This window comes from Boleophthalmus pectinirostris, unplaced genomic scaffold, assembly GCF_026225935.1.
Source record: "Boleophthalmus pectinirostris isolate CB_2022bp ecotype Guang Dong unplaced genomic scaffold, ASM2622593v1 HiC_scaffold_21, whole genome shotgun sequence".
In the NCBI taxonomy this organism is placed as follows: Eukaryota; Metazoa; Chordata; class Actinopteri; order Gobiiformes; family Gobiidae; genus Boleophthalmus; species Boleophthalmus pectinirostris.
This window is the reverse complement of record NW_026571175.1, coordinates 10834569-10860741: the sequence shown is the minus strand read 5'-3', so window position 1 is coordinate 10860741 and position 26173 is coordinate 10834569. Positions and strand designations below refer to the sequence as shown.

Here is a 26173-nt window from a genome sequence, read left to right as displayed (position 1 = left end):
TATAGTCCAGATAATGATTATGATTCACAAAATACTACTACAAATACTTCTGCTTGGCAACTAGTCACAATTAGTCAATAAATTGTTGCAGTCTGAGTTGACACCAGAGTTTTATGGCGGGCAAATTTTTTTAAATTAAAAAATTTAAAAGTACCCGGAAGCCTATGGTAGATCAGCTTTTGGAAGGAAGAAGACGGCTATCCTAGGAGGGCTGATTAACTGTCATTCCCCCACACTTTAATGAGATACGTGCCAATGGTCTCCGCCTGAGAGAGGAGAGGATGGATAGAAAGATACATGGATATTTTTAGGGTTTTCCCAGGGCTAGAGGGTTGGCTTAAAAAAAAAAAAAACTTAAGATTTTGATGAGGCAAGAATCGGAAAGAGGAAGCAATAGTGTGTGGGTAGCAAAGGAGAGGAGGAGGTTGTCGATCAAGTGTGTTTGGTGTTAAAAGGGATGAGCTCATTTCATCTCAGCGGTGAAGGGAAGCGCTAGCCAGGCTTGATTTTGATGAGACGTAATGATCAAAAGGATGTTAGGAGGGGTAAGAAAAGGCTAATTTGAGGCAAGACTTTGAATGAACTTGAAAAACTAATAGAGATCTTCACCAAGTCACGCGGACTATATCCAGCACTGTTAAAGGTGCTGTATCTGAGTTTTACTGTCTTCAAAACATGATTCAGTGGTTCAAAGTTATTCCTCACTTACCTTACACATTTCAAGCATCCTAATTGTTCTTCCAGATTACTAGACAATAAAACACTTAATAATTAGATGCAGACAGTGTGCCATGGATTTATTTTGACCTCAAGAGCTGTTTATACAATATATCTGTAATCGGGCCAAAAAATAATGTGTGTGAGTGCTTTATTAGGTCATCTGACAGAAAATTACTATTTTTGAAAATAAAATGTACAATAAGGTCGATTTTAATGATAATTTGACTTATTTAATTTGACCTATATTAGACTTGCTTTGGTTTAGTGTGTAAACCGTTATCACATATCGTAGCTTTTTCTAAAATTGTGCAGCCCTAGTGGGAACAATAAAACCCTCCAACAATAATAGGTCTTTTAATGTATAGAGAATCTTCAGTCTTCAAATTGCACTACTATACCAAGAAGCCCTCTAGCTCAGTTGTTGTTATCTGGCCTGCGTTATCAAAGGTATAATACTCCCTATAATGGAAGCATAGCAGGTGTGAATAGACAATACTACCACAATAACTCTCAGGCTATGCCATCTATTCCACAATAGTATCTCACAATGGTAAAAAGGAAAGACAAGAGTTCTAATACTCACTCTAAAAGCTTCTTTACTAACCTTCTGTGGTTGTAGTTAAGTATAACAAGCTCACTTGTGAAATAACTAATACTTTACTTATTTTTCTTACAAACCAATAAGTGTCATTCATGCATAAGCAGACACGATCCATCTCACCAATGTTTCGCATCTGCTTCTACCTTCTGCTGAAGAATCCAACTGGGAGCACCGTGTTGCTGTAGCATGACATGGTTACTCAGAGAATGAAAAAAAAAATGAAAAAAATCACAACAGTTTGGACTTTTGTATGACTGGAATGATTGCACCAAAAATGTCAATTGCCAAGCCATTACAGGATTTGTTTTGTAGTTAGTGGAACCTATTATGTTAATTTCTTTGTAGGAACAGCAGGTGCTTTGCTGTGGGCTAACAGCTGATGCCTGCTGTCCACAATGAGCCAGGGATCTGGTGGAGAATTTGTTCCAAAGCCTAATCTAAACAATTTAAATCTCTTTGTTCTCAAATAACCAACATGTATGGTTTCAGATCATGTATCAGCATACTGCCGTATCATCATGCCCTGGGTTTTCTGTAGCTGTATTCAGTATATAGTACAATGCATATAATACATTTTGCACTATTTCTGTATGGTACAAAATGTTCTTGGATTTAAAAAGACATGTTCTGATCTATGTTTCCTTTGTGTCCACAGCTGACCCTCTGGTTGGGAGCATCGCCACACAGTACCTGACCAACAGAGCGGAACACGACAGGATAGCCAAACAGTGGACCAAGCGCTACGCCACATAGACTGATCTGTTACTGCTGTACCCCCCCAGCTCTGCAGCCCCCCCCTCCGGCCCCCTCTGACCCCTCCGTCTGAGATCTATGGAAGCACACCCACTCCTCTCATCCACCGGACCCCCAAAAGACGAACTGTTCTCTGTTCCATGCTGACTTGAAAGCTTCTTTTTTATACAGAGTCTATTGGGATTGTATTTTCCAATACACTGAATGTTGATATGGTCATGAAAAGCTTTAATACTGTTACTGTTCTTGTTGATGTTCTTATTGTTAATATGGGGCTGGGATTGTAGGAGAGCTATCAGTTCATCTGTATTTAGATTGATGTGTGGGTCTTAAACTGTATGTTTTTACTAGTATGCATGTGTTAGGATGTGTGCATGCATGTGAACATTTGTAAAACAGTTGTATACAATTGTCATGTATTACATAACAGAACAACCAGCCTTGTATATTGCCTTGTGTGAATAGAGAAGCTGAGCTTTTCATATGATGGGGTTTGGTGGAGGCAACAGTTCAGCTGTTACATCAAAAGGAAGATGGAAGAAAAGAGGCCAAACTTGTCTCCAAAAAGTACAAAGATCCTGTCAAAACAACTTCAAGTGGGGCTCCCAATGTGAACCAGTCTCTCTTCACTCTTTATATCACACAAACAAGTGCAGATTAGATGGAATCTTTGGCCTGAAGAACAAACCAAGAATTGGTGATTCATTTCAGTTTGCTGACCTAGCGTACAAGTCATAATTGGCTTATTTTATAGACTTGCCTTATAGTGGTTCACAAAGGGTCTGTCACAAGGCCAGGTGGCTATTTCCACACTTAAACGTATAAGCTTTATAAAAAATACTAACACCTTGTCAGTCCACACAACCTCTCAGAACCATGTGTATTCATCTCTTGCTACCTTTATGTCCTATCTTTTGCTTTTGCTGTTAATAACTCCCAGTTACACATACAGTATATGTACGCACAACACATGGCACGGCCTGACTGTAGCTGGAATTTGCACACACAAGAGCCTTAGCACAAATCTCAGTACAAATTCACTTTTAGTTCTGCTACAGCCACAGCCCCATATGGTATTGCATTGTTGATAACATTGTTGCCACCCTCCTTATCTAAAGCGTGCGTGTTTTCCTGTTTTATGTGATGGTATCATGTGGAGATGATTGGAGCGAGTGCTTTTAGTGAGTTCTTCAGTGGTTAATATTAGTGCATGGCGTTCCGGAGGCTCGCGGTACTATGTTTTGGGCAGGTCTGGCCATCACCATGTATGACGGTAGTGCTAGTTTGCTGTACATTTAATGCCTTGTGAGATACAATTAAACACTGGTTGTAATGTGATCAGCTGGCGCTTCCGCTCTTGTTATTTATTTGTGAATGTGCAAGTTTGATTGTATACGCACTAGACCACTTCCTGTTTCGGATGAGCAGGCTGGGGCGCACCGCAGCAGAGGAGGAGATGTGGTGAGTTGTGTAAAAATTGTTGCATCATGAATTTGACAACTTTGCTGTCCTCTTTGAGTGGGGTATATAACAAATCTGGTAATATGTTATAATTACTACATGTAATTAGCCTTAATTATAAAAGAACAAAAAGTTTATTTATAATGAATAGAGTTTATTAAGAATGAATCAGGTTTAGTAATCTAACCCTAACATCTAACCCCTTCATTATAGTTAATAAGCCTTAATAATTTTAATGAACCATTAATAAACTATTTGTTCATTGTGTAATTACTGGAGGTGATATGTCACCTACATGATTTAATACAAATATAAAGCTATAAAACCATACTTTGAAACATTCTCCATGGTGATAGCTGTGTTTTATGCCATACTGTGGAAGCTATAGCTCGGAATAACATTTCCAAGCAGGAGGAGGCACAGTTCCAGTGCCAGTCTTTCAGTGCCATAAACATAAGCAAAATGACAAAAATCATGTTTTTATTTTAGTCAGTTCTTGGCTAAGCACATACTTTCTCTTTCTCAAGGCCAATTAAGATATAGTTATCAAGTGTTAAAAAAAATAGTTTTACCATGCACCATGTATATGCTTATATGTGATGGGTTTTGCTGGATGCAACTTTCATTTGAAATGTCTTGATCAGAGACACAACAACAGTATGCACCAGTGAGTAGTACAGCAACCCTCTGGTAAGAAGACAAACGCTCACTACATGACCCTAATATTAGCATGTCTATTGTTGGACACTGGGGTCCATTTGTAGCAAACTTTATTAGTCTAAAAATGTAGTTAGAGATACAAAGCAAAGAGCCTGCATATGTACTGAGACCAGTGGGCCACACACTATGAGCAAATTATTAGTCTGTCAATTTAGTCCATTCTCCATTCTTATATAAAACTGTTGTTTATTCTTACATAAAAAAAAAATAAAAAATTATCCTCTCCAGATAAACCACCTGGAGCACATTGTGTTTGATAGGCCAAGCATCGCATAGATCAAATCAAAACCACTGGGGAATGCATGTCAACACTAGGGATGACAAAAGTACCGAAAATCCCCTAACCCTAAGCAACTGGGGATGCTTTCCCAGATCTTGAGATAGCATCTTGGTGAGGAGTACTGGAGGATTTCCCCACTATACATACTTCTACTTCCATAATATTTTTGCAATGAAGCGAGAAGGTAAGTCACTAACAAATGTTCTGCATAATTAAGATACAGTGACAGGTTGGACCATGTAAGACAAAGTTGTTGTGATCTGAAGTTTTGTCACAGTACATTAGGATTAAATCAACTAAATTAACTGAAAAAAATTAAATTTGTCTTTAAATTTGATCACACACCTTAATATAACAATATGTAATGTAACGCTGTAAAATTAAAGAGTGCTGCAACACTTTTCTAGAGGAGGTAAACTTTTATATAGAACAGGTTAGCCTGGTTGGTCGGACTGTATATTTATTTAAAGTTCTATATTATGCAAAATAGATTTTTGTGAGTTTTAAGACATGTTAGAATACCTCCTCAAAAACATATCTTTAGTTGTGTTCCACTTTTTGATGTCATGAAGTTAGCAGCTACCTTTTACCTTATGTTCAGTAAAGATTTAGAGGCTTTTCCAGGGATTAAATAATCCAATTGATTCTCGTGAAGTTGTATGGAGTTTGAAAACAAAGTGGAGCACTTGAGTTACCACATGACATCACAAGGTGGAACAGAGTGTTTTCAGTTTGAGAGAAGACCACAGCCTATGTTTGCGGGGTTTGTGTGGTAAACATATGAATGAAACAAAACACTTTTCTGGGACACTTCTCTGATAAGGAAACAACATAAATCAGAAAATAGTGTAATATGCGCCCTTTAAGATAATATTTAGAATTTCTGATATGGATTGCAAAGTTTTTATCTATTATTATGAAACCTAACAACCTAACATCTTCAAGACAAATTGTAACTGTGAAATGAATTGTTAAATAAGGATATTACTCACCCTGCCCGATAGCTACTTCTCACACTTCAACCTTGTCATTATCCACATTAACCACAATGTACAAATTAAATTTATTATCATTTAGACACAAGCACTACACGTACAGTTCAATATGTGTTAACAATATTATTAAAATATTACATTGAGCACACACACCCACATATTCCAATCCTTATATCTTATTCTCATATTAGACATAAAAATATTAAGGCTTTGGGTCACACGTCATCTTCTAATCATATACAGATGAGATATGGAATGATGCAAGCCAAGATGGATCACTTGTACTGAGGGCATGTCATCATTTAAACAGATAATAAAATCATTTGAAAGGAGATAAATCTTGCAGTTGGCCTAGATGTAATTTCATTAAATCTAGTACTTAAAGGTCCAATATTACGCAAAACTGACTCTGAGCTGTAAGCCATGTTAGAATGTTGTTACCTCATAAAACATGCCTTTAGTTGTGTTTTGTTTCTTTCATAACTTCTGATTTGATTCATTCATAACATGGAGTAATGCTTTATTACTATTATTATGAGTCTGTTCACATCTCCAAATCTCAAAATGCTCTGTTCCACCTTGAGATGTCATGTATCTAGTGGTAGTTTTCAAATTAACAGCTATCTTTTTCCTTTTGTCCGGTAGAGACTGGAAATTCCAGGGCTGAAACAATCAAAATCATTCTACATGCACACAAACCTTATATTAGACACAATGGTAGAAGTGTCTTGCTTAAGGACACAGTGACAGAACTTGGCCCAAGAGTGCATCAGTTCTTCCACCTTATAACGTGAACAGTAGTGTGACTTTATTGTGTCTAGTAAATGTTAGATCTACCTTGTAATGGTTTAACTTCAATGTTGGCACCTTGTTCTTCTGTCATTTGGTAACAATTGTGCTGTTACCATGTTATTTATGTCACTTTTTTGGTAGAGAGTCCCAGTTGATTCCACGGTCCAAAGATGTTATTTTTTGTCTGGACTCTTCCACAGTCTGGTATTAACTGTATTTAGGCACTGTCGCCCAGTTCTGTAATGGACAGAATGTTTCATTAAAATTTTCACAGGCTGATTTCTTCTCTTAAATACACTGATATTGCATGTTTAGCACTTGAAAAAAAAAGTCCTTTAACTCTGTATGCGTTCCAAGTTTATTTCACCGCCCAGTGATAAGTTGGAAGTACCTGTGATTGCCGCCATATTGTGAGTGCTGAAAACAAAACAGAACAAAGGACGCAACAAAGCAAGCGCTACCCTCGTTGGAAAGACTTTTTGCAGTAGATCTGTCCATTTTACTGCTGTTGTTGCCGTGGTGTTGCCGAGGTAGTGAAGTGGAGCAGAGTGCATGAGTTAATTACAGTTGGCACGGTAAGAGAGAGAGGGGGGGGGGGGGGTCTCCTTCACACGTCGCCTGGGTCTGATGCAAAGGGTGTGGGCAACTGTGCATGAGGAATAAATAATGCTGCAATGGGAAAAGTGATCAATAAAAGCGAAAAGGCCAGAGTTTTAGCACAGAATAAACAAGCCATTATGGAAATGATGAAGCTATTATTATTGTCTGCTAATAGCGGCTTTGTTTATATAGTGCTTTGCTGGACACTGTACTTTGCATTATTCATCCACACCAGGTTGTTTCAGTAGCCACAGCTGCCCTGATGGACGTGAGACTGTCAATGTGCGATACTGACCCCTTCGACCACCACAAATCCGTCATACACAAAAATGCATTACACTCATAACAAAACCAGTGTTGCGAGTGCCTTAAACCTGCAGATAGAGGACACATACAGGTTTTTCTCATTCTCAGTATAGACAGCATTTACTGCAGCAGAGGCACTGATTAATGATTGGTGGGAGGTCTGGGGGTTACGTCGTGAGGATTCAGATCAGAGAGAGTCCTTTTAGGTTTAAACCAACTGGAAACTGGAAACCCAAATGAGAAACTTGTGTGAGAATGAGGCTTATTCTGCTCTCTGATTTTATATTGTCAAGTAACAACACACCAAATAAAAGGAGCATCATATCCAATGTTTTTGTAAGAATAAATCAGCATTACATTTGTTATCAGTAAAAGATTTGAACATGTTTAAGTCGTATCAGGAGACATAGTTTAGTCATGCTCATGGTATTTAAAATCTTACATACAGTTCCTTTTAAACAAGTAAGTTAGATAAAGACACACAGTCTCTGAGTTGGTGAGCATGAACACTCCAGGTCTGGTATTTTTCCTTTTTCCAAAAAAACTAGACCACAAAGATGAGAAAAGCTAAATCATGTCTGAAAAGGGGGTGCAAGAAACACAAATGTTCAAATGATTTAAAATTGCAACCTAAAGCTTTGTTCACATCTAGATTCACTGTGGTAAGACTAACCAAAACATTAACTTTTACTCAAGTAAGAGTAAAAGTATAACATCTTAAAAATACTGAGAAGTACAACTGTATTAAACAAGTGCATTCATTGAGTAAATGTAACTGCTAATCACCTCTGCAGTTGTTTTTAATCCATGAATCGTCCTTTTACATGTTAGTAGGTCACCCTGTGGCTGTCTCATCTTCAAAGCCAGCCTGCTTTAACCCTGTGTAACCGGACTCCTCTTGTATAAGGCTAAAGTGATAGTGGGTCTGTCGTGACAAAGAGCACTGGTTAATGCAAACGTTTCTGTGTAATTAAGTGTTTTCCAGAGGCTCCTGTCTGCCCCAGCTGCAGCCTGTTAAAGTGCCGAGTACATGCTAACAAATGTCAATAAATATGTCACTTCAGAATTTGGTGGGTGCTTTACAGTCACCGCTTTGTTTAATGTTTATTTAAGCTGCCGCACATTGGACATGGCAGGCCTGTTTATCAGAGATTATAATGGTCTTTTAAAGTGTCACTCCTGCTTGCAGTGTTTTCTGTGAGGTAGAAACTCCAGCTAATGTCTAACAGTAGTGTGGCTTAATTGCATCTAGTGAATGTTAGACTTATCTTGTAAAGGTTTAACTTCAGTGTTGTAACACCTTATTCTTTTGCCATTATCTGGTAACAACTGTGCAGTTATGTTATGTAACTTATTTGGTGAGGGTCCTGGTTGAGTCCAGAGATGCTGTTCTTTATCTGGAATGTTCCACAATATGGCATTAACTTTGGCCTGTTGGCAAAAGGCCAAGATACATTCATTCTCATTCTTGTTCATGAAATTTTGTATAATATTATTAAGATTTACAAATTTTACTAGATGATATAAAGTGACTTCAATTGGACTTGGTTTTTGGACAGAAAACTCTGGAAGGGGTAAGTTTGAAAGGAAAGAAAACTCTTTTATGCAGAAATCATGGCCAGGTCTGATGTTTTTTGTTGTTGTTTTGTTTTGTTTTTTCTTTTTCTGTGCATGTCTGTAGGCTGTAAGCGCATAAGAAGAGGGCCTGGGTGGGGGCTCATAGGCGGTGAAGAGAAGTTTGGTGTCAAGTGAAGAGAAGTGACCATTGGGTCATCAAGCATATACTGGAAAATGTTTATGTTCAAGACATCATTTTCAGCTTATCAACATAGAAAGAAAAACCTTTCAAACAACACTGCCCAACAACCATAGCCAGCCTCTGCCAACCCTAATATGCTTGGCCAACTGTAGCCTTGTGTAGGCTATATGTGGATATGTGTGATAAAGCCTGTAAGATTTAGTCATTTTACTATATTTTAGTACATTTTAACATATTTATTTAAATGAACAAATTAACCATAAAGTATAACTTGCCTACTTCGGCTTATTTTTAACAGAGTGATTATGGGTGCATGAAACAGCTAAGGCTAAAAGCCCAGTTTGCCTTGGAGCCCAATTTTTAGGTCCCTAATTCGCTCAGAATGTGAAAATAGATTGGATTGTTTTTGTTCTTTATGCTTATCTTTGGCACATGTTTTGGCAGCGGAAAGTGCGTGCTTTTATTTTGTATGCGCTGACCGGAAGCAGCAGCGGCGCACACGGCGGAGCGTTGACACTGGTGTCCAGTCGGCGGAGGCACACACACGGGCCGTGCACACACACAAAGAAAGGTACGGAACCGGAGACCTGCCGCTCTCTATCACCTCCCGGGGCTTTTATATGTGCGTGTCGCGTGCGCTCGGGAAGACTCAGGCTCGCGCTAATGTTTCCGCGTTAGCGTCAGAGGAGCCGCGAGGACTCGGTCCATCCTGTGGTGTGTGCTCAGATCAGCTGCATGTCGACGGTACAGCTCACAAACGACAGGGAAAGCTTCTATTTACACCGGGTACCTTTGTGTCCTGTCGCCTTTGATACCTCGCCGTGTAAAGAGCCGGGCAGCACCGCGGCACTTGTTCAACCCAAAGTTTCCTCCGCCGGGAGACTGTTGAGGTGTTGGGCTCTCTGACTGCGACATCGCCCCGTCCATCTATTTCTGCTTTTCCCTTCGACCTTTCCGCATCGACACAAAATACAGGTCCCGTGTGAGGCTGTTGTTCTGCCGCCTGCTCAGGTCCAGACACAGGCCTTCAGCCGAACTATCTCACCTAATGATTTCCTTTGTCGCAGGCGAGAAAGCTAAAAATAACGCCTGACTGCAAACATTAGCCGAGGTCATAATTGAGCGTTATGAAAGAAGCAGCCAGCACCGTAAGTTCCTCAAATATCAACACGAGGGCCCTTTAAACCGCCCGGTCAAACTAGTTAGCCCGTTTTAACCAGTCCTGGCCCGCTAACTGCCGATCCGAGCCGGTCCGCGCCGTGTTGGGATACGCACTTGGACCACAGCAGTCTGGTCCGTGATGATAACACGACCCCGGTGTAGCCTATCCAAAAACTGATAGTGAGAAGCTATCTGGACAAAAACAACGCAGCGATTGTGTAAGAAGTAGTTTAGTATTTCAACTAAAACGTCAATTTATCACCTGTGTATTGCAAATGTTGGGTTTCAGGTGAGATCACAACTTTCCATACGCTACAGGGTAAAATGACTATTGTGAATATGCAGGTTTTGTAGTGGCAATGGGAATTTATAGCAGGATAATAAACATTGTTGTTGTTATGTTCAACGCGTGATTTTTCCCATGGGTAGACTATGGAAATCACTACTTGAATAGTAGGCTAGTAATGAGCTTTACAAACTTGACTAGCCTGTCAAAGCGCTAATCTGTAGTCATCATTCATTCACAGCTGTCCTGGATATGAAGTGAATGTTCTGGGTGAAGAAGTGTCTTGCCAAAGGACATGTCTACAACATGTGTTTGGTGTGAGCCACTGCCAAGATTGTACCAAAACTATAGCAAGATCACATTGTAGAATCTAAAAATGCCCCCAAAACCAGCACGGGGCCCAGTGCCATGACAAAATTGTATCTGCTTGTCAAGTTTTGCCTAGCAGAGTGGTTACCCCTCCAGATATTAAAGTTGCTAGCAAGATTTCAGGATGGATGCTTTATAGTGGAAAACTCAAATGACACATCTGACAGACACTTTAGGAAAATATTGAATTGCAATATTTCTGACAAGCTTTGCGATTAGATTTGTTTTAATGTTAGGATTTTGTTCAAAATAAATGTTTTAAATGTGTCTACAAATGACATTGATGTTGCTGATGTTGCTGATGTTGCGTATTACCGATTAAGAAAATTTTAAAATACAAAAAAACGGGTTGCTCAGAGTAAGCATGCCGTAAATACAGAAGTCTAAAGATTACTCAAACATGCAAGGATCATGCTAAAGACAAGAGAAGGGAAAACAACTTTAACATGGTTAAAAGTTCTGAAAAGTCAATTTTTCATAATAGTCAAGCTAGCACGGTAGGGATACAAAGTTAAAGCAGACCTAAATTGTGTATCTCATATCCAGGCTCGGTATGTCGGATGAAGATTCGCGTGCCAGCTCCAGCTCTTCCTCCTCCTCATCTTCCACACATCAGCAACAGCAGCAGCAGCAGGACAGTACCCCCAAGAAACGTGACAGCAAAGGCAGCATGAGCAAGACCTCCAAGCTCCTCTCCACCAGCGCCAAAAGGTTCGTAGCATGTGCAGATTTCAATAATGGTACTTTTTTTTTACCATGTAACTTTATATCTGTGTAATCCCTCAGTCATCCAGGTAGATTCCACTAGTCTATGTAGTGGTTTTATACTTTCTGATACAGCTCAACATCATTCTAAAGCTATTCAGGAAAGGTTCATTTCTGTCCTGTGAATGTGACTGGATACCTGCTCAAATGAAAATTTAGTTTCAAGACTAGTTTTGCTATAAATCAGATTCAGATTTTTGATACTTTTGACAGCCCTGGTAGGCATGCCTGCCTCCAGAAGTACAATACATGAGTTGCTCAATACTCTGCAGGTCAACCTCAAATCAATCAAGTTGGAGGAGAGGAGGGCCTTTTGTTGGAAGGCTCTGACTCTGAGCAGAGGATGACTAAATTTAGTCACAAATTTAGACACAATTTGAAACTGTTTCTTCAAAACTGACTGTCATTAAAGAGCCTATTCTATTAAGCCTTTACTTTCAGTAGAGTAGTTCTGATCTGGTTGTAGTTTTGTTTTCTATTCATGTTTTCTGTTTGATTAATCTTTTCTGTAAAATGCAGTTATTGTGTGCATGATTGTCTACTCCAGTATAGACACAACTCTAGTGAAAATACCAGATCTGTGATAACAATCAGAAGTGTGTGTGGTTTTTTGCGGAAAGGATGTTGAGACGCTCAGGCAAAAACGTTATTTTTGAAGAAAACGATAACTAAGCTCAGTCAAGACATTGTTGTCTGATTAGGTAACGCCTGAATAGAAAGGGGACAATAACCGGTATTTTGGTGTCCCACTGTATTAAAATGCCATGGTATCAGTGTTGTGAGGGAGGCTCTCCTGATGGTATTAACACAGCTCATTTATTTCAAGCACTTTTCACAATCTTGAACATAATTATTATTGTTTTTTTTGGTCGTCATATAATAATGGGGTAACTGAGGTTTTAGTTTTGTTAGCCTGTACTATACATTCTCACTGCCAAACAAAATGTACCTGTTGGTACGAATAAAGTAACCTTGATACGAATCCATCAAGCTACAAATGATTAAAATATCTGAAGAATAGTCTCAAATCTGTTTGAAACAATATACCCTAATGATAATCGATCTGTGTTTCCTCAAATTTCTGCACAGTGAAATAGTGCAATAAATGTTAGTAAAATATTATACACAAGGACTTCAGTTAAGAAGCCATGTTTTTCTTAAGCAATATACAATACACAACTTCACAGTATACTATGATGCCTTCGTATTTTTTGTCAAGGTTATTAGACCTTGACAAAAATGTCATACTTTTTCATCCCTTTCTCCTGAATACCGAAGCAAAAAAGTGTTAATTTATTTATTTTTTTATTTTCCAGTCTCTAATGTTTCTTTCATTTCCTTTTGCAGAATTCAGAAGGAATTGGCGGACATTACACTGGACCCTCCACCGAACTGCAGGTGAGTGCTGTGCAGGGAGAACACTGGTTCCTGGTCTGTTGACAGTTGCACATAAGCTGTGTGTTCTTGTGTAAGCTTTATGTTACATGTGCATTGCAAAGTAGTTTCAGATCATATTGTGCTTTAGCTGTTCATAGCAGATGTTTTTCATGGCAGGTAATTAAAGAAGTATTGTTATTGTTATGAAGAAGTAGTATTGTTATTGTGCTTGGTTGGCCAATTGACACTTTCCCTCAGGGTGTGATGCTAACTGTAAGCATGCACCATCTGAGACTTTGTTAGACTTTAATCTGAGTTTTATTTTAACACAATCTGACCAGAAAGTGCTGACTTAGTTGGAATTGCAACAGGTGAACAGATTTTTTATTGTTACAGTTATTTGAGAGGGACTTGTTTTTCAGTTAGTCACTCACCTTTTTGTTGAAAATCAAACACTTGAGCAGGACCATGAACACTTGTAATAATCGCAGGCTCCTGAAAATTGTTCTTTAAATCAATTTTTTTTCTTGAGTGTTCAGATTTAAATCTTTTTTGTCTGTGTTTGCTAATGTGTGCATTGTGTCACAGTGCTAACTACTGAACATTCTGCGATACTCATACATGCAGAACACCCCAAGCATGATGTCACTGCAAAGTAGTTACAATAATAGTAGTTTGCATAATGTGTTTGCTTCAGGTTAGACAGCACAGCTTCAGGCAAGTGAGTGAGTGTTTGTTTTCCCAAAATCAGTATATTTTTATTCTTCTATAATGGCTTAAGAGATGTAATAATTTCACTTACTGTTATGTAATGGGCTGTTCAGTGGAGCCGCTGCCACATTTGCTCCCACCTGTGGAGATCTTAGCCAGCCTGCTGTAATATTCTGTTTTTACTACCAACCAAAACCAGAACCAGTTGGCACAGCTCATCATGGCCTTTAGCGTTTACTAGATACTGTTCATATTTTAAACGTGTCCAGAATAATTTACAGAAAATCGGAAATATGAACAAATTCAAGAAACACATTTCCGAACACGTTTGTGCAGTTTTAAACTACAGGGTTAGCTTTTAGGAAGAATAAGAGGATACTTGTTTGTGGAGGAAATTATGGTACTTCAAAAACTGGTATCTTTGTGATTTGCTAATTGTGTACATTCAAATTTCAGCATGATTGAAATTCATTATTTTAAAAAACATGACAGAAAAAAATAGATGTTATAGTACATGTTGTCATTTTATTGTACTGTATGTACTTGTATCCTTATTATATACCTTCAAACATAGATCTGTCGGTACTGTCAAACTGTAACATACAAGACTCTGTTGTCCTTTGGTATCTTTTTAGCTTTTCTCATTGTTCTTTACATCTGAATAATTGAGTAAAATAAAAAAAATTGTAAATCGTTCGGCTTTAGTGCACAAATGGAGACTTTTATATATTTGAACTCTCCCTCAGTTTATATTACACAAGAGGTAAAAAGAGATACTAGGGCTGTAGTTAACAAACATATTCTTCGCGTCAATTAACTAAAAACTGACAAAATCTTTTAAAATGATTAGAATCTTGTGCACAAAAACATGTATAAAGTTCTTTTAAGCGGAAAAATGAAAAGGCAGATTAAACTGTCCACTCATTCCCAAGCTAAGTCACTCCCTTTCTGCTGTTGTCTGTATAAATCATTATAATCCTAATAAAATAATTACTTGACTAATAAAAGATTTGGTTGGCTTAGGGACCATTGAGCCACAAATTCTATCCCTGTCAGACCACATGCTGTTTATGACTTTAAAGTTGCAAAAATATATACTTAACTCTCCTTTTTTTCCGTTATATTCACTTCACCAGTTTTATTTGCAAAATTATTCTTATGCAAAATATGTGTGTATATATATTTCCAATATCCCATTCTGTCTGCACCTACAGCTCTTTGTCTTAAAGGTCGTATATTACATATATACGCATATGTTTTTTAATATATTGGTTTTCTTATCACACACACGATCAGACATCACTGACATTTAACCACTGACACTTCTTCTGCCTTAACTGCTACTGCCTTGTTATTGGCAGGCACTAAAACAGGATTTGTGTTGCTGTCTTTAAATGCCTGCATGCACACGCCCATTTTGTAATAAGGAAATCTGACTGTGTGTGTTTGATAAGATCACTTGTGTACTGGCCCGGTGCTGAGTAAGGTCTAAAACATGAGCTGTGGGGTTCTGCTTTGATTCAACGTGCCTGATAGAGTGGCCTAAGTCGCCTCGCGTTTGTGAAATTCTACATAGCCCCCCGCGGACCCCAGGATTAACCGCTTCCACTTGGAGCGTTTGAAGCACCCATGGCTCACACGAGAAAAGATCACACGACTTTACAACGCTTCGGGAGGTTTTAATAATGAATAATGAGGAGTTTTTTGTTTAAGTTAAGCCAATACTGTCATAATACTATAGGTTATGCTAACAATAGTAAATAGTTAATCTGGGCCATCTCAATGAGTCAACAGTGTAGGCTCTGTGCCAGCCTCACAGCTCAAGGCAAGAAACAGAAAATTTCAGATGCATTCAAATTTGTTTTGTCATTTCAAATCTTAGACTCTTGAATATAATTGTGTTTGCACATGTATTAAAGGTCTTATGGCAAAATTGATTCTTGTGAGCTTTAAGCCATCTTATAATGTTGTTGCATCATCAAAAACATACACAGGGTCGTGTTTAGTTTCATTCGCCCATGTTTGAATAATCATGCATCCTACTTTGTTTACATCTCCAAGACTTAAAATTATATTGAGAGAAGAACTCAGCCTAAATATGCAGGGTTTGTGCATTAAACATGTGTGAATGAAACAAAACACAAATCCAGGCCTGTTTTGATGAGGAAACAACATTATACATCGATCAGAAAATAGTGTAATATGGGCCCTTTTAAATGTACAGAATTACAAACTAACTCAACATAAAGCATAATTGGAAAGAGGTTCAGGGCAACATTAGTTTGACCAGTGTAGCAGGGTCAAATGGCGCATGCACATATGAGACTGTCACTTATCAGCTTGGTTTACAAGTCTACAGCCAGTGTGTCAGTAAAAGCATGCGTTTTGAAGTTGAGACTTTGGTAATGATGGCAATGCTTTAAAATATGTATTGTTAACATTAAGAAAATTAAATTCAATATAAGATAAATTTGAAGAAAAAATATTGTGATAAATTATTTTGTCATATGTAATTTAGCCACTTCAGGTATAAAAATCTGCACTTTAGTTATTACGCATTAGTAAATTTTCATGTTATACAAGTTTTAGCATAGCCACTAATTCAGTAACTTAACAAAAGCCCATTCATCAATATCCAAGACAGGAGAAAATTCTTAGAAGTGTAAGTATCTGGTGTTCACTTCTAATAGCTGAAAACATAAACTCTTCTTGTTGAGTCTAAGGTGAAGGTCTGTGCTAAAAGCTTTAAAAAGGCTCTTAATATTGAGCGTATGGTAGCTGCCTTTTGTCCCGCTGTTCTTAAAGTGAGCTAGTATTTTCTCCTAATGCTGTGGCTGCTTTTCTATTCACTGTGCACACTCGCATTGTAAATTTCTAACCCATCATTATGTTTTTAAATGACCAAGACCCTGAATAACCTGGAAAGTGGATTATGTTGGAACATTTAAATTACAGCAAAAATAACCCTAATTCCAGGGATTTGTTTTAATATACTGGAGCTATTCAAGGATGCATTCAGCCATGGCCCCATTAAGTACTGACTTATAACTTTCTATTCTGTTAGATACAAAAGGTGATTACAGCAATAGCACATTTCAAAGTTATATTAAATTTCATTCTTTAACGGCACACTGTAACTTTTTTGTGGAAGATTTGCTACCTGCTTGTCTCCATGGAGATGTTATTGCTTTGCCTGGAATGGTGTAGCTGTTTGGCATTAAAAATATCCCATCTTGCTTATTCAGTTACAGAGCTGGTGGTGTTGCCCAAGAATACCTTGAAAACATTCACTCTTAGAGTGTGTGAGATCGCCTTGCCACAGATGTGACCTGTAACCTAGCCTGGTGGCATTGCCGTAGAGATACCAATTGTGGAGCAATAATAATGGCATATGGGAACATGTTCTTGATTTATTCTCATCGTTCATGCTCAAGTTGATTAGTATTTGTTCTTGTTTCTAAACTGAGACATTGTGTTTTAAGCCAGATGCCGTACCTTGATACAAAAGTAAAAAATCAAAGACATGTTATTCTACACTTGCATCATAGCGGCTACTCTTTGTTTTACTAAATTTAGGTCATGTTTCAGCATTGTTGCATTCACAAATGTGGGGCTTAAATTAGAGCAGTTTCATATTTTACCCATGACTTATTTATTCAACAGCCATAGGAGTGTCCCATTAAAATAATAATTACACTCTAGTTATGTATCATCAGTCAGATGTTAAACAAAAAGATTCCATACATTCCATTCAAGTATCGTACAATTTGTCACAGTTTCTGGGATGGCGTTTTATTTGACTAAGGGATGCATATATTCTTTGCATTGTTGAACATGTTATGCTTTCTTCTACTGTATAACTGTTCAGCAGTTCACTTCCATACAAATGTCAATTGCATATTAGCCGCTGACCTTTTTGAATATGGCTCACACCTTTTGTAATACTTGTCCTAGTAAATGGACTTTGAACCATAAATTTCCTAAATCCATTCTTCCAAGTGCAACGAACTTTTATTTTAGTAGGTTCATATTTGTAAAACTTATTTTTAAATTGAGTTTTTACATTTATTTAAAGCCAGATAAATATGCTTACTGACTGCTTCTAAAATGTTGACTTAAGAGTGTTCAGCTGTTTTGATTTAACAATGCTGTTGTCATTATGATGAAATTAACTACTATTCCAGTTAATCATTAAAAATATATACATTATTGCTTGTATTATTTGTCTTTCCCAGTAAAAGTATGGTACTAAGTAGCTCAGAGTCAAAAAAGTCTACTGTAAACTTTTTGCATCTAATTATAAGAAAGAGTTTTATTTTCCAAGAGACAGGAAGCCTCTAAAGATTGTGAAAAGTGAATAATTTTCGAAATGCATAAAGTAAGTGAGGAGTAAATTTAAAGTTTAAAGTTAAAAATGAACTAGTTTTGTTTCTCATATTTTTTAACGTGATTTCACATCGTTTCTTTCTTTTGCACTTTCACAAGCCAGGTTTAAGATCCTTTTCTCTCTCAAACGCTGTTAAATTAATTACCTTCTTCCTGATCCTTGGCAGCAGCTAACATGGTGCAATTACACTCAGGTTAAAGATATTGGTTTTCACACTACTGTCTCACACAGTTTTTATTCTCAAACATCACACAGCGCTCAGAGTGTATCCTCAACAGTTTCTCAACAGCTGGTTTGTATCTATAAAAAGGCTCGTCCCTTGGGAGGAAGTCGCGGGCCCCGAAAGCATCACAACATTCAGAGTTGCAGTATAATGCTACAATGGAGTCTCTGTGGAAAAAAATATGGTTAAGAGGCATTTAGTGCTATATTCAGACTTGATTTGTGATTAAGAGTATTTTTACCAGTGTGTTTACTGTCTTAAAAAGGTGAAAAAAGAGAACAAATTCATTTTAAACAGTTTGCTGTGGTCCAGAGTTATTCCTTATGCATTCCAAGCACCCTTAATTATTCACCGCAATGAGTTTATTAGCAACTTTTTCATAACTCTCGAGACACCATAGTGCAGTTTTACCCGGACAACGACTAATGCACACTTCCTGATTATTGGACTTTGAAATGCTTTATAATGAGATGCAGGCAGCATACAGCCAACTCATTTCATCCTCAAGACCTTCTTCTGTCTACAATGTATATCTGCTGAGGCAAGACAAATGCGGGATACAGGCTCTTTTAAAAGCCCTGTATTTCTTCATGTTCACAAAAATGCATTTTACTTTATACTGTGTTTATTGTAAAACCAGATACTGGTGGGGGATAAAGTTATTTCCAATACTTTTTAAAAGGCATTTTGTTTTAGAACCATGTGGAATGGATTGTGATGTTTTTCTTTCATCATCAACATCAGAGTGAGAGAAGGGACTAAGTGGGTGTTCACTCATGGTTCCAAATCTGGGACAGACCCTTTTGATTTAGTGTTAAGCTCCACTTTAACTTAACTTTTAATACCCTCATCAACTGTTCCGAGTCCTCTTTTGCAATCTTGGTGCAAACTAGGTAAATTTGCAGTTTTGTGGTCAAAAACAGTCAAAAGTGTGTGTTGCTTACAGTGGCCACTGATATGGCAAGTACTATGTTGCATCACACAGGACTAATAATAACTACTGTAAACCATTCAACTGCGCTGCAAACTACTGTTGCCATGGAACCAACATATAACCAATTTAACAAGAAAACTTCATCATCTCCATCTTTAGTTTTTCTGTCATCAGTACATTACACACATACTCCCCCGAGCCCAGACAGGTCATGCACTGGTGGTTGTATGTCTGCAGCTGCGTGTACAGTCAACACAGGAAGGCTCTCTGCAACTGACTCTAAACACTAGGCTGATGATTTAGAAAGGACTGTTTTATATTTTTGTGGGAAAGTCAGTTTTTTTTTGGAAACACTCAAATTAGTTTCTAGAATTCTGTATAAAAATGGAAAATATTATTTTGGGCCATAGTGGTGCAGTGGTCTGTCTACAGACCTGAGGGTTGCTGGTTCTTCTTATGTGTCAGATGATCACCACCAAACATTTGTGAATGGAGCACTACAGTGACCTCTCTTTCTGGTAAATTTCTCATTAATTTTTCCCATAGACTTTCAGAAAAAATATTAAGTTTGAAAGCTTGCTCAGGGTTAATCATAATGTGGTAACTAATGACCACAAGACTTATATTTCTATTTAAAGTCTGTTTCTGAAACTTTATAACCCGCCAAGTTATTAAAATAGTTTGCTGAATCTTTCATTTTAAATGGCCTTTTTGAACATAAAACAGCCACGCTGTGGATATTAATTACCACATAGCTGGTTAGCCCCCACAGTGAAAACACTTTCGACTATAAATATGTAGCATTAAGATGTCCTCAATCGGCTTTACTTCAGCTTCATCTGGGAACAATTGAGAACAAATCTCATATTCACGGACCTTTCACAATCTAAACAACAAAATGATTAAAGAATAATGAGTAGATGAATCGATTAGAAAAACAATCATTCGTTGCAGCCCTAAAACGGATCACTTTATTCGAGTATTTATTAAAGTGCATGAATCGTAAAATTTAAATCATGATCTGGCTCCAAGAAAATTGGGATGCACACAGCCCTAAAAAACAACAACAAAACAACAACTTGACTACAGCAAGCTCCCCCTCTCCTTTCAGCATACAAATACTGCCTGTTCAGATCGCAGAATAACTCTCATTGAAGCCGCGAGACACATGAATACTGTCACACAAACCTCCCCTCCCTCTCTTCCTCCACTCCCACTCACCGCGACGCTGTGTGCCCGCTCCAAAGGTTAAAGGCTTTACCCAAATGAAACCACTCAAATGTCACCACTGCTCTTTCAACGGACACTGGAAATAATATATATGAAAGTGAATGACAACAGGGACGGCATATACAAGCGGCACTGGGTTGGGCTTTGTGTGTGGTGGAGAAGGGAGGAGGAGAGTGGGATGAAGGGGGGGTGAGAGAGCCTTCTGTTGTTGGGCCAAAGAAACCTCGGAGTGTGCGATTCAGTGCAAATGATACAATATCTATTTGTGGTTGACTGTGAGGTCTGCCGCCGACGCCACCACAAACAAGCAAACGGTGACAGCTAATGGAAAACACATGCAAATTGTTGGCACAATGTGTTGGCATGGGTAATGTATAGCCACCATGCTAATCCTCGTTTATAGAGGACTTTGAGCACACAAGTGACTCAAGAGATGGCATTTTTATCTTAAACGTCCTGTCTTACACAAAATAAACCTTGTGATATGATGTACAGGAGTTTTCAAGTTAACTTTTACTTTTAGTTCAGGAGAGATTGGTAATCTCTGGGCTCAAATGATTATACTGAAGGTGTTAGGAGGTTAAAAACACAGTGGAACACTAGATAACATCACAAAATGGCAGAGTGTTTAACATGTGTGAATGAAACAAAACAGAACTCCAGGTCTATGTTTGATGTTTTTTTTGTTTTTTTTATTCAAATGGCTGTAATACACCATTCAGAATGACCACCACAGCTGAAGCACTGGGTTTATATTTACTCACAGAGCCACATTAAGGGGTCAATAGTTGTAAGGTCAAAGGTCAGACTAATAACCCGACTTGTCGATGTTCATTAGGTCATCGGGTTGGCATTAGTGCTTAGTGGCAGGTTAATGGACTTGTGTAAATGGGTGTTTCAGATTTGTTCCAATTTCCACAATGCACATAAAAAAAAAAAGTTAAAATGTAGTATGTGTGTGTAGTCAGTCTAAAGAATATGCCTATATTATTTATTTATTTTTTTTAATACCAATTTTGCATATTGTGAGAAAAACTGGTGAAAGTTGGCTTAACTGTACAGTTGCCTTGATTATCTGTGACAGATAAGGAGAGTGTCACAGTAACACAAATGGCTAAAGCTAGTAGTCTGAGGTAAAGAGAGATAAGACAATATTGCATAATGGCTCATGTTTATGTCAGTGCATGTTTTGTCAATGACATCAGTTACAAGAAAAAAATGCTATAAATTTTATATCATGTTTTAATGACTGAATTCGTGTTTTTGTGTGATCTAATAAAGCAAATGGATAATTTATCACAGTACAAATTAAAATTCCATGTTATCATGTTATTCAATATTTGTTTATCTTATGAAAACAAATGCAAGTTGCTTTCAGTATTCATTTTCAGAAAATAAACAATGACACAAAATATTCCTATGTCTTCCTCTAAATTCTAAACTGCTCCAAATTACATTATTTTACTGACACCCGATTGGCTGTAGACCTTCTCATTAAAAAGCTGAACATTGACATTAGAAATATGAAATTATCTCTGTTAAATTGCTGTTAATTGCATCACCCCATTAGCAATATACTGTGTGTATATAGTGTTTTCCACAACTTGAGACTACTGAGTAGCACAAGCCATCCATATTTGAATCATTTTGTTTAATATAATGTGTAGAATAAATGTGACTTTGACTCTGCTGATAAAAATAAGATAAAATATAGTTACTTCTATATCTTAAGATGGTACACTACAGGCATAAAATATTGTTAGTTTTCTGTTGGTTTTTTTTTAAAGATTCATTTTAGACTATGGGGGGCAAAAATTTGGGTATAGGGGCCACCATAACCTCCTCTATATTGGGAAACACCGCTATAATAAGAATACTGGCTCTAGCCTTGGTACATTAGGCACTTGGTGCTTTTTACAATCTCAACACCACCAATTCAACAATAATTTTACTAGATTTTTCATTCATCCTGTCAATTGTGTATGTCTTCCAGCGCGGGTCCCAAAGGAGACAACATCTACGAGTGGAGGTCTACCATCCTGGGCCCCCCCGGCTCTGTGTACGAGGGAGGAGTCTTCTTCCTGGACATCGCCTTCACTCCAGACTACCCCTTCAAACCTCCGAAGGTGAGATTAGTGTTAGACTTTACACTTGGAGTGTTATTCACTCTTTAGCCACCAGAGGGAGCTCCTGCCCTGCACATTGACTCATTAACCTCTGGAGCTTTCAGTCAGTTCAACAGGATGGAGCAATTAGTGTACCAATGTCCATTTGATAAAACTTCCAGAAAATTTATGGATTTTAATAAAAAATTTGGCTAATGCTGTTTTTGTATAGAATACTCTTTCTAATACTACTACTACCACTACTACCATATAAATGTAAAGATCTGTTCAGGGCTGTTAAATATTTTAGTATTCGTTCATTCTTATCTGAACTCTACCTAGGAGGCATATTTGCACCTTAATCTAAAAATGCAATAAAAAAATCAATTTACAATATAAATCATCATTGGACTATTTGATTAGTCAGAAAAAGTTCTAAAATAAGTGTTTATTGCAGCCAGATATCTGGTGCTATACTTTTTCTGCAATGTCATCTTTCAAAAGATTATGTCTTAAAGCTTTTAATAACAGTAATGTCTTTTTATTGGCAGCACTGAAAAGGAGCAAAAACTGCTACAATATTGTTTCATTACAATTTATAAGAGTGTGCATTATAGGCCCATTTTTGTAAATGTACAAATTTGTGATGATAATATACTTTAACTATACCTTATCGCCAATCCCTTACTACTAATGTACACTACTCCTACTACTACTGATAATGAATCTGAGTGCAGGGTGCAGGTCATGGGAGGTCCCCACAGCAGCACAAACTGTAGACAGACTTCTGGCTACACATGTGTTTGTCAGGAGGGACCTCACATGTGTAACTTATTTGCACAGAGCCACACAGTCCAACAAGGTCCTGTTTCAGCTTGTCACATTACAGGCATTTCTGAAGAAACAGTTCAAAGGGCAGATGTCAGATAGCCACGCGGGGCTGTTTAACACCTCCTCAAGTCTAATGCACAACATGGAGAGATATATCTGTAACTGTACATCTTGATTTTGTGATACTTTGAACATATACTGCTCTATCTATGTATTTTTTTTCCCTCCAAATATATATTGGAACAACTAAAGTGAAATTTAAAGCCACAGTTCGTAACAATTTTCCAAACAAATATACTAAAATTATAAGCATGTTTTTTGTTTAGTTTTTTTCATTTTGGTTCTGTTTGTTGCACTTAAAAAAGAAAACGTCCTTACTGTGGACAGGCTTGCATCTTCATAAACCTGACTGTTATTTGGCTTGGAGGAGGGACTCTTCTGCTTGTTTCTATGGAGATATTGTTCCTAATCTTTCAGAGTGTAGCATGAACTGTATCTGTCTATGAAGAATGTTACTATGTAGAGTTTTAACTTTCTCTTTACATGGAATCATGCAGCTGACGTGCCACCCCGAACAAATCAATATAAAGTTTCCTTCAGATTCACGTTAACAGATCAACATACAATACAACTTGCAGCTTGCCTTGGTAGATTAGACTTTTATATAAAATTCATGTCTCCATCTTTGTTTTACAGCTGAATAATGTAAGTGATTTCCTAATATGGTTTTGTTTTCCCATGTTTCCAGGTGACGTTCCGCACCAGGATCTACCACTGTAACATCAACAGTCAGGGCGTGATCTGTCTGGACATCCTGAAGGACAACTGGAGTCCGGCCCTGACTATCTCCAAGGTCCTGCTCTCCATCTGCTCCCTGCTCACCGACTGCAACCCTGGTGAGAGAGAAACGCGTACCACCACAACAATAAGCCAGGTTTACCTCAGTTAGCCCAGGGGTTCATTTTGTACCAGATCCCAGAGGAACATAAGATCTTTAAAGCGATTTTGACTTCTTTTTTTGAGCTACCACCATATCTACTGTGTATAACTTCTCCTCAGAGCTGACTTGTAGCTTGGCCTGGTTTATACCTTCTTGACACTAAAGGGATACATCTAATGCCATAATGTGGAATATTCTAGACACAGCAGTAACATCTCATGGCAACAATAAGCAGGTGAAATATTACATAGTGCATCTTTAAACTATATAAAAGCGTATAGGAAAGTGTAGTTGGTGTAATAAGAATAATAAACTGTACAATGCTAGAATTATGTTTAGTTTTTTGAAACAGTTTTTGGTGGACCATGTGAAAACCTTAAATAGCCTTAAGGGACACATAGTGCTAAATCAGAACTTTTGGGTCAGCTGAGTTCTCTGGAAAAATGTGAACTTTACTCTTTTACATAGTTTAAAATAACAGAGGTGGTAAAAGCCATGAGAAGGCTGTACGTGTGAACCAACACAAATATGTATAAGAACAATGTCATGATGATTTGAGTACCGGTAGTTATTTTTTACTTTTATGCATTTAGAAATGTTAACTATTAATGTAGAAAAACTCTTAACATTAAAGAATAAACACGACTGAAAGCTGTTCTTTTTATACATTTTTTTATTACATTTAAAGTGTTTTGTTAGATGAGAATCATGTGGAAGCAACTGACAGTTAAAGACAATTTGATCCAATCAGAGATGTTGGATGATAAGACATGCGGAGACTAGCCCTGCCGCCAAGATTCTCACGCTTTGTTTTGACTTCAAAAACTGTTATTTCACTCTGGTCAGAAACTGTCACATACAGGCTAATCAGAGTGTATGTTTGAACATTAAGACCGTTGGTTCTGATCACTTTCAGTAAGAGCTGTTTCAGATTGATGTTTAGAGCTCAGTTTAGAGGGCTACACGTATCAATGTGGAGTGAGCAGGTACTGAAGATGCTGCCTGACTATTCCAGGCTGATGTTGAACCTTGACAGAGACACAAAAGAGTGGGTGAAGAGACTAAGTGGGTGTGCAAAGATTCTGAGACCTGTTGTTCACTCTTGGTTGATAAAGAAATCTGAATTGTGCGGTACCAAACAGTTTCCATATTTCTAACCACTGTCCTTTTTTGTTTCCACAGCTGACCCTCTGGTCGGGAGCATCGCCACACAGTACACCACAAACAGACCTGAACACGACAGGATAGCCAAACAGTGGACCAAGCGCTACGCCACATAATCACACGGACGGATCGAAGCGAAACGGCTACTCGGGGCCGCGGGGGGGTGTCCAGGGGGGAAGGGGGGCCTAATGGAAGCGTATGGAAGCAGGGGGAAGGGTAGGGTGGGGAGGGGCGGATTTTTATTACAAGTCTTAACTCCCTCGTCGTATTTTTAAGTTATCTCTGGCCCAAATGTAATCAGGCTACTACTTTTGTGTTTTTTTTTCCTTTACTTTTAGCTCGTGCTTTAAGATGGACGGTAAAGCGCTAGGTAAAACGTGTCCGCATGATTTCCCAGTCCTATTAAAATCGGTGTGCGCTCCCCCCAAACGCTAAAGTGTTTTACAAAAGTAGACAGGTAGATTGGAATGGTTGTGATTTGTGTTTCTGTACTGAGAAATAAAAAAAAAACTGTTCTGTTCATCCCATTACAAATAAAACATGACCAACTTGAATATCTCGTGTCTTTTATTTAATATTTTAATGGTGTAACTTTAGGTGTTTCCATGGAGATGTATGGCTTAAACTATTTTTCTGTGATGTTTGAAATGTGCCATAGTGTGGGGCTAAACGCCTAAACTCTGCCAAAAACCACATTTCAAAT

General features: G+C 37.9%; 2 protein-coding genes across 4 annotated transcripts in view; both read left to right on the top strand.

Annotated features, from left to right (window-relative positions):
- Positions 1-3412, top strand: part of LOC110153754 (ubiquitin-conjugating enzyme E2 E2) — a 91910-nt gene extending 88498 nt beyond the window's left edge. Inside the window, exon 6 of the mRNA XM_020917675.2 lies at positions 1977-3412. Within this exon, the coding sequence (XP_020773334.1) occupies positions 1977-2074 (98 nt within the window). The 3' untranslated portion in view covers positions 2075-3412. The remainder of the gene's footprint in view (positions 1-1976) is intronic.
- Positions 3413-9427: 6015 nt separating this feature from the next.
- ube2e1 (ubiquitin-conjugating enzyme E2E 1) lies at positions 9428-26024 on the top strand. 3 transcript variants are annotated; one of them, XM_020917670.2, is made up of 6 exons: positions 9428-9558; positions 11350-11514; positions 12916-12966; positions 22424-22556; positions 24115-24262; positions 25489-26024. In XM_020917670.2, the coding sequence occupies exons 2-6, from the start codon at positions 11357-11359 to the stop codon at positions 25584-25586; spliced, it is 588 nt and encodes a 195-aa protein (XP_020773329.1). In that variant the 5' UTR covers positions 9428-9558; positions 11350-11356; the 3' UTR covers positions 25587-26024. The 3 variants fall into 3 exon arrangements, with proteins under 3 accessions (XP_020773329.1, XP_020773330.1, XP_055013321.1); XM_020917671.2 differs by lacking the exon at positions 9428-9558 and adding an exon at positions 9591-9731; XM_055157346.1 differs by lacking the exon at positions 9428-9558 and adding an exon at positions 10345-10366.
- The last annotated feature ends 149 nt before the right edge of the window (positions 26025-26173 follow it).

What these genes read in the sequence shown, in the direction of transcription:
- ube2e1 (XM_020917670.2), top strand. Translation starts at nt 11,357, where the DNA reads ATGTCGGATGAAGATTCGCGTGCCAGCTCCAGCTCTTCCTCCTCCTCA. An exon ending in CTCTCCACCAGCGCCAAAAG is followed by an intron (nt 11,515 to 12,915) that starts GTTCGTAGCATG and finishes TTCCTTTTGCAG; the next exon opens with AATTCAGAAGGAATTGGCGG. An exon ending in ACCCCTTCAAACCTCCGAAG is followed by an intron (nt 22,557 to 24,114) that starts GTGAGATTAGTG and finishes CCATGTTTCCAG; the next exon opens with GTGACGTTCCGCACCAGGAT.